Source organism: Cyprinodon variegatus, unplaced genomic scaffold, assembly GCF_000732505.1.
Source record: "Cyprinodon variegatus isolate N-32 unplaced genomic scaffold, C_variegatus-1.0 Scaffold519, whole genome shotgun sequence".
Lineage (NCBI taxonomy): Eukaryota > Metazoa > Chordata > Actinopteri > Cyprinodontiformes > Cyprinodontidae > Cyprinodon > Cyprinodon variegatus.
The window spans coordinates 457163-466662 of record NW_015150972.1 but is presented as its reverse complement, the minus strand read 5'-3'; the positions used below and the strand labels follow the sequence as shown (position 1 = coordinate 466662).

Sequence of the window (9500 nt, the reverse complement as noted above, 5' to 3'; positions counted from 1 at the left end):
TCATGTCCTGATAGCACAGACTCTGAACTACAACAATCAAAAAGCGTTATTTTCGAGAAAAACGAGCCGTTCTCTGAGCTGGATGTATTACATTGATCTCTATGCACAGGCAGGGGCCAGGCGAGTGGTTAGGGACCGTCTGCAAATGGTAAAACAACAGAAAAAGGTTGCAAATAAAAATCAATAACTCCACTGCCATAAAGTGCAGAGACTCCAACATCACCACAAACACCAAGGGGCTCTTGTTGATCGCACTACAACAGCTGTTTTTGAAAAAATACACTTTTTTTTATTTTTTAGAACTTGTTATTGCTAATAACCATTAATATCATCCTTTTTTGATCAATAGCTCTGTGATTATATAGTGAAGGCTCTCCAAAATCACCACACACATCAAGGGACTCCAGATGAACATACTACAACTGCTGCTTTTGAAAAAGACACCTTTACTTATTTTTTTTTAGAATTTTCCTTTGTTATTAACCATTAATATCATCCTATTTTGATCAATAGCTCTGGGATTATATAGTGAAGGCTCTCCAAAATCATCACACACAGCAAGGGACTCGAGATGAACATACTACAACTGCTGCTTTTGAAAAAGACACCTTTACTTATTTTTTAGTTTTGGGAGAAAGTTTCCTGCTTTCTCTCTTTCTGTGCTTCAGTTTGAAGATGGGCTGGTACTTGCTGTGATGTCACCCCACTCCTGTGAGAACATTCATCCCACCCGCAGCATGCACCGCCAGCTCCAGGAAAACAGAAGGAAGGAGCGTTACGCAGGACAATGTGACATCAGAGGCGCCACTTGGTTCAGATGTTGTTCTGTATGCCTGGGAATATGTGGGGGTGCGAAAACTATGTTCAAGGGACTCCTGTGCAAAAACTGCTATTTTTGGAAATCAGTGTTTGCAGCTTTGGAATCGTATGTCGGATGCGCCCTGTTTGTTCTTATCAGGAGCTTTGCGCACAGCGGAGCAACGATCTGTAACGACGCAGCAACGCGCGCCCAGCTTTTGTTGTTTTAGAAGGAGGGTAAACATACCCAAAATGGTCCTAAAGAACAGTTTAGAGCAAGGATGGATTTAATGGATTTAAATGTGGTGCTGGAAAACGTTTCCAGGGATGTCAACGCCACCGACGCACCGCTTTCACTACCGCACACAGAGACAGCCACGTCGCTCATCATACTTGTGGTTATTGTTATGATTTCGGTGACTATTGTGGGAAATGTGTTAGTTATTGTTGCGGTTCTGACCAGCAGGGCACTGCGTGCGCCACAGAACCTTTTCCTGGTCTCCCTGGCATCTGCGGACATCCTGGTTGCCACGCTGGTCATCCCCTTCTCCCTAGTCAATGAGGTGATGGGTTATTGGTACTTTGGAAGTACTTGGTGCGCCTTCTACCTGGCTCTGGATGTGCTGTTCTGCACATCATCCATCGTGCACCTGTGCGCCATCAGCCTGGACCGCTACTGGTCGGTGACAAAGGCTGTGAGCTACAACCTGAAGAGAACCCCAAAGCGCATCAAGTCCATGATCACTGTGGTGTGGGTGATATCTGCCATCATCTCCTTCCCCCCTCTCCTCATGACCAAACACGATGAGTGGGAGTGCGAGCTGAACGACGAGACCTGGTACATCCTCTCCTCCTGCTTGGTGTCCTTCTTCGCTCCGGGTCTCATCATGATCCTGGTTTATTGTAAGATCTACAAAGTGGCCAAGCAGCGCTCCTCCACTGTGTTCGTGGCCAAGAACGGCCTGGAGAGAGAGCCTTCCCAGTCAGAGACCTGCTTTGCCAGAAAGGACCGGTTTGAGGTGGAGAGTCCCAGCAGCCAGAGCTCCGGCAGCCACCAGCAGAGGCAGGGGGAGCTGGATGACATCGACCTGGAGGAGAGCTGTTACTCTTCGGACACCAAGTCCCGCCACCACCGCTTCACGAAGCGCAGGAAGGTGGAGGGATCGGACTGCTGCCCGCCGCAGAGCTGCCGTCTCTCCTGGGCTTCGGCCCGCGCGTCACAGCCATACCCGGAGCAGAAGAACCCCGCTGAGAGAAAGCAGCTGGCTGCTGCCAACAAGACTAAAGTGGCCCAGATGCGGGAGAAACGTTTTACATTCGTGCTGGCGGTGGTGATGGGGGTGTTTGTGCTCTGCTGGTTCCCCTTTTTCTTCACTTATAGCCTCCACGCGATCTGCAGGAACAGCTGCACCATCCCTGACGCACTTTTCAAACTTTTCTTCTGGATTGGCTACTGCAACAGCTCGGTGAACCCCATCATTTACACCATTTTTAATAGAGACTTCAGGAAAGCTTTCAAGAAAATTATATGTAGAACTTCAAAGCGAACATAAAATGTTATTTTTTTATGTTTAGCTTGCGTATTCATTGACATGTGATTTGGAAATGTGTAGAGAGACATCATCAAGCTTTTCTCAGCCAATAATGGTTTTTCTTTGAGGTCCAACCTGCCAATAAAAAAACAAAACAAAAACAAAAAAAAACACAAAAAAAAACACATGGAATGATGAAGCTCGCATTGGAAGTGAAAATGATCAAGTTACTTGAATCAGTTTGAGGTTTGTAAATTTACAGAGATCCACTGATCTGGCCTTTTCTGCCTCATTGATTTCCAATTTTCTTTTAGAACTCTCCTCTGATTCCAATTTAGTCCTTTTCTGAATTTTTTTTATAATCATAGGATAAACACTTAAAAACATATCAAATACTATAAATTCTTAAATGATATAAAGATGTTTAATCATACATCAGTGGCAGTTCTAGACAAAAATGTACCAGGGGGCCAGGAGGGGGCCCGCATGTTTCCATGGGGGCCCAGAAAATTATGAAATAAAAAACAGAGCAAAGGATTCAAATATAGTAAGATAGCTGCATGAAGTGAAATTTCTATTCAATTAGGTTCAATTAAAATTCTATGTCTTATTAGGTCAATATACATTCATAATTCATAAGTTAAAACTACAGTTTTCTATAAAATTTGAATTAGAACTCAAGAAAAACTCATAAATTCAGCTGTAAAAATTCAAGTATTTTTAAAATTTGTTTTGAAAAAAAAAACAAAAAAACATTTAGAAGATGAAAAACCGGGATCCTATCTCAATTCCACCGAAGCTATCACCTTATTTTTTTAGATAATTAAACAGAATTTGTAAAGAAAAAAAAAATGAAATAGATCCAAAGGACCTATCAGCAACCATGTCTGTTTCAATGCATATCATCATTCGAATTTCTTTGAGTATTATGTCTTTAGTACAGGGGCCAGGACATGGTCTACAGAGGCACTGGCCCCCTTTGGCCCCTGTCTAGAACCACCGATGTCATACATACCAACACATCTGGTAAAAATGAGATGATCCCATTTATGCATCAAAGCGCATACAAACTTGAAGCCCCTTAAATTATTCATTCAATTTTGAAAACAATCTTTTATGAAATACAAGGCTGAACTTCAAGCACTGATATATTTTGTTATTGTGTCCCACTCAACCCCCTCATATGAATTTTGTATGAAAATACAATAAACAGGCCTTTTTTCTATTAGAATGTACTAAAAGATAGTTGCATCACTATCCTTTTGCAGCATGTTATTCTAACATTAATATTTCTTTATACTTCAGTAAAAAAACATCAAAGTTTATGCTGTTTAGACCAATGCTTTTAATGGCTAAAAATGGGCGAATTTTTATTTGCATTCCCTTAATTGATAGGGAGGGAAATTACATGTATTTTGTAGGACCCATTACCCATCTGCCTTTTCCTTGCTGATATCTGTTTTACATTTTCCTTTGTGTCTAAACTTTGGATGGATGTCTATTGTTTAAGAAAGTGCTTCAATTCTTAGAAAATGGAAGAGCTCACATTAAGATGAAATTTGGATCTCCCTCCCCCTCGACTGTTAGCGTTTTTTTTTTTTTTTTTTTTTTTCCATCAAGGTCTGACAACCTATTCTGATTTTTAAGTGTTTTTCTTTTGGATTTTTTACAACAAATACAAAAATGCTGCAACCAATTCCATTTATATTAGATATGATTCACCTTAAACACTTATTTGACTTATTCTTTCTTTCTAAAATACTAAATTAAAGTTCATGATGTTGTGATTGGTGGTTTTAGACATTAAACAGAGGGAGCTCTCTTTATTATCATTGATGGAAAGAAAAAATACCCGATTTTTTTAGCATTTGATCTTCTTGTCATCAAATAAACTTTTTATGGCCAATGCTAATTTGCCAATTCCAATTTGAACCTATCCTTAATTTTCTTTTTTCCTAAAGGAAGTTCTGCAGGTTCTTAGACCTAAAATTCCCTCTCTCTGTTGTTGTAAAGACATTATACATTATGGAAATACTGCCGATACAATGACAGATATATCAATGTTTCTAATATTCTACAGAGTTCCATACATAAAATTAAAGAAAAATGTGAAAGTTGTTACAAAGGAATTACAAGCTTCTTCCAATATGTTGTGTTTATCAGATGATTTTTAAACTTGAAAAGTGCTTCAAAGTAAAAGCTACTGGCCTGTGTTTACTTCTCCAGTTTACTTATGTAGCACTAATTTACAACACGTCTCAAGGCACTTTATACAGTCAACTCAGTCAAACCAAACAAATTTCAAATCTATTAAATATATTCCAGATGATCATAGGTATCAAACAATGCAGTCAAGTTCTGTTTATTGTTCAAATTTGTTTAAAAGTTTTATGTAAACTTAAACTCAGCTGAGTTCGTTAAGTCACTGACACACAGCATTCATTCCTGGATGAACATGTAGCAACTTTAAACAGTTGCTTCCATTTTGACTTTGCAGCAATCCCACATGAGGGATTGCATTTATAGACTGATGGTAGAGGAAGCGTCAATGTTTGATCCATTTTATAAAAGAAGGAAACCGATAATGTTCAGTATTTGAGCTGGTAATCATCGATCAGAGCCATTTCAAGGGAACAAGGTCTGATTGTTTCGTGCATTTCTAAAAATGTGTTACTGTAACTTATTGGCCCAGTGTATAGCTGCCTTGTCATTTTCCTGTACCTATACTGAAAAAAAATCCAATGCACTGTATATACATTTAACTGTCTATGAATAAAATGTATTTAATGGAGTATATGTATCATTAGTTAATAGCTACTTAATACTTATTTTTATGCTGCACTATCTATGAGTAGACATAGTTTATTAAAGGTAATTTATCCAACAAAAACCCTTACAGTGGGTTTGTACAGAACACAAGCAGAACATATTTGGAGTAAAAATGCAGTAGCACTGATTCAAATTCCAGCACTGGTGGGGGGTTCACAGTGAGAGCTCTGTGTTGTCATAAATACCAAAATAATCCTCACCATCTTTAACTGCAAGCCTGGCAAAAAGCAGGCTTGAATGTATGTGTCTGGAGGAAGGAAGTAGAAGTACAGTAAACTGCCTCAGCCTGAGGCTAATTTATAAAGGTGCATCACTCTCTTTGTTTATGCAAGCCACCTCAGCCAATTCCGTGCCGGAAAAAGTCAAACTTATGTAAGAGTCTTTTCTCACCCGCTTACCACGCCATCACACTGCCTCATGCAAGAACAATGTTCAGACATGAGGCCCGTGAGTGCAAAAATGAAATGCAGACATTTTCACATTTGATGTCCTCGAAGCAGCTTAATATTTTGCCAGTAAATATTTAACCAGCTTTAAGGTCTCATCTCTTCCATGAAATCATCATGATGGGTGGGTTTTAATATTCTGGATTTATATATCTATATTAATATTTTAAATTCTTTGCTCCTCTGCAAGATATTCACATATACTTCCTTTGAAAAAAAAACAAATTTTTTAACCAGCATGAAAAGATTTATACTGTTATAACTAAGTGCATTAAAAGGACATAATGTGATTTAAATATTTAAATTTAATAACACTTTTTATCTGTGTTCAGTTCAAAATATCACTGGTTTCTGATGTAAAGTCCCATGATTCCCTGGGAAAGCAATACTTAAAGAGGAAGGCTGACCACTTCCATATCACTACCATTGTCTACATGTTGCTGCTGAGGAAAATAACACTATTTATATCCTACTAGGAATGTCTTTAAAGCACCGCTACAGCTCAGTGGCGCCTCGCCAAAGATAATCAAGCCGTCTTAAGGGTGTTGTGCCTGCAAAGATATCTTTTAAACGTTTTCCCTGAAGTATGTTCATATTCAGGAGATTTTTTAAGAATATATCAAGGAAAGGTGGTGAAGGTGGCTGCATGTTTCCTTTGCTTTTTTTTTTTTCTAATAAAGATTTAAAAGTAAGAGGGGGCATTTGGCTGATTTGAGGAAGGAGACTTAATCTCTAAGGGGTTTCACTAACTCTTGAAACAAATGAAATGTCTGTGTGGATCCACGCAGGATGGAGTTAAATTAGAGCCTTCATCTACCTTGAGCAGGAAAAAAAAGGCAATGTTTAATTGTCTGTAACTTACTGAGATGTTATTGTAGGCTTGTTGTCACCTTATTTCTCCAGAGGATGCAGTTATCAATTATTGTGTAATTTACCCAGGTGGAATATGTTTACATAAAGAGTCATTTGTAATTTTCTTACCAATCGTACACTGATTAGTATTCGACAAGACACAAAGCTCCCTTGTTGGATCCCACATCTCGGTTCAATTCTCTTTCTAATCAGCAGCTCCAGTGCAGTAGGTACAGGTCACATCTCTTCAGAAACAAACTTGCCTTCAGTATGTTGCTCCCATTTTGTTTTAGAGGTTAAAAATGTGTCTTCAGGAATGGTTTTCAATGCATTGGACAGCTGTTCAATATGTTTTCCTGCGTCTTACTTCCATGCAGGCCACGTTATTGGGTTTTATGCAGTTCTATTTACTGGCCAAACAATACTGGGGATGCAGAGCACACAGAGAATCCTTCATCACATACTTCTATGATATGAGATCCATGGAAAAAGTATATTGATAACAACTGCCGACTAGTATAAGGGTTAAAACTTCTGATTTATCTAACAATTCTGTTCAGATTATTGGTAAGAAATTTGAAACAAGATGATTTCAGTATTGGAGGACAAAAAAATGATCTAACTTGTGTAAAAAAGTAATCACTCTCCTTTTAGATTACAGATTACTGTGGATTAAATGTTAAAATGAACTTTATATCAGGGTCTTATTTCTGTTTTACCCAATAGAATCAGAGACTATTTTAACATGCCAGATGATATGAAGTAGTGTAAAATACCTCCGAAATCAACACATCTGTCCCCAATTTAAGGAAAAACAAACACAGGAAATAAGGAAAATTACTGATATCTATTGACTTTATTCTCCTCAGTTAAGTCTACAGTATGTCAGTGATTCTCAAATAGAAAGAAAGGAGAATTGCAAAAAATGATATCCATGAAAGAACATTGAGCTAAAAACCACCAAATAAACAGAAAAAACAAACAAAAAACAAAGGGCTGTTTCACAAAACCAATCCAGCGGATTGAGCTGGGTTTTTTCTGGCTTATTAAAGCTTAGACCAGGCATCACAACAGCGTGAACACCTACAGTAAGTTACATTAATGATTTATTGAGAATAACAAGGAACTGGACAGTTTGCTATAATTGACACTCTGGGGTGGTGTTACTGGGCAATGATCGTAAACACAGCAGCCTGTCCACCTCCAAATGACTTACAGTTACAAAATAAATGTGTCAGAGTAGCTTAGTTAAAGTCAAGATTATGATCTGCAGGGCATCACCTTAAATATGATGTAAATCTTTGCGTGTGACCGAATCAAATTCATTCTTAAAGGAGAGGGGGCGAAAATTTATCCACAGTGATGTAAACAACTCCAGTTGCCTGTTATGACCAACACATGATGGTAAGTTAAGGTCTAGAGTCAAAATTAATCTCTGCATAGGTTTATATATATATATATATATATATATATATATATATATATATATATATATATATATATATATATATATATATATATATATAACTTTTTTTAACATTGATTAGTAAACCTATTTCTCCTTGTTAACTTCAGTCAGACATCAGCATTTTTTATCCTTTAATAATCTATAGCATTTAATTAATAAGGAAGGAATTTTCCAAACCCCCGTAGAGGTTCTTAGTTAAATTGCACAATAAGTATGTTTTTATTTTTTAAAGCTGCAGCAGTCTTTGTAATTTGAGCTAATTAAACTGAAGCAAGAATAATACTAGTGACACACCTCTGAATGAATAAAAAAGGAAGGTTGGGACAACTAGATAAAGTGATCTAGGAAGATTTTGAACAGAAGAAAATTTTGAAGAACTTAAAGATGTTGAGAAAAGTGGAGGATTTGTCACTGTGCACAGCTTCAGCACAAAAAAAAAGGAAAATATTTGATGTCTGGATATTCAAAAACCAGCCAGTTTTAGAATGAAATCCATGGTTTTGTGATCTTTGGTCTTAATCTTATCATCTTAAGTAATTACTCATTGTTGCACTTTAGAATTAATAATAATTGTTGTTTATTGTGTCTAGAAAGTTCCTAGTTAAACTACATAGTTTACTCGTAGAATCAAATAGTGAATTGCAAAGAGATGAATGTTGACAGAATGAGCCCGACCAGACTGAGAAGATCAGACTTTACCTATTTTCTCAACATGAATATATTTAATTTCAGTTTAGTTGATTAATATAGTGCCAATTCACAGCACATAATCTCAAGACATTTTACGGAAACAATTCCATAGTAGCAAAAAGTTTTCTATCTAAGGAAACGCAGCTGGTTGCATCGACTTTGCAGGATATGCTCCTCCTGGATGAGCATGTGGTGACAGCAGATACAGTATTTGCTACTATCTTGCTGTTGACTCTATAGCAATCCCTCACACCGAGCATGCATGCAGCAAGAGTGGAGAGGAAAAGGTCATTTCTCACCTTTCTTAGGCTTATTGTGACTCCACAAGGAGAGAACTTGCACTGAGCCCCAGTCCGACGGACATCGACAGTTATGTTTATCTTCTTCCTTTTTCTAATGATTGCTCCAACAGTAGACCTTTTTTCACAGAGCTGCTTGGCGATTTCCCCATAGCCCTCTCCAGCCTTGTGGAGGTTTACAATTTTGTCTCTAGTGTCTTTGGTCAGCTCTTTGGTCTTGTCCACGTTAGTGGTTGGATTCTTACTGATTGCATGGGGTGGACAGGTGTCTTTACGCAGCTAACAACCTCAAACAGGTGCATCTAATTTAGGATAATACATGGAGTGGAGGTGGACATTTTGAAGGTAGACTAATAGTCTTTAAGGGTGCAGCTGTATCATACAAATAAATAGTTAAAAGAAATAAATATTGTGATTTCTGGATTTTATGTCTCTCACAGTGGAAATGCACCTACAATGCCAATTTCAGACCCCTCCATGATTTCAAAGTGGGAGAACTTGCAAAATAGGTGGGTGTTCAAATACTTATTTTCCTCACTCTATATCTAGGAGAGAAACGTGGCTAAACATTAAAATGAGGCTCAAC

At 37.8% G+C, this 9500-nt stretch overlaps 1 protein-coding gene across 1 annotated transcript; it reads left to right on the top strand.

The window, feature by feature from the left end:
* Positions 1-648: 648 nt before the first annotated feature.
* Positions 649-2467, top strand: LOC107094989 (alpha-2Db adrenergic receptor-like). Its single transcript, XM_015390938.1, has one exon. The coding sequence runs from the start codon at positions 1080-1082 to the stop codon at positions 2349-2351; it is 1272 nt and encodes a 423-aa protein (XP_015246424.1). The 5' UTR covers positions 649-1079; the 3' UTR covers positions 2352-2467.
* Positions 2468-9500: the final 7033 nt, after the last annotated feature.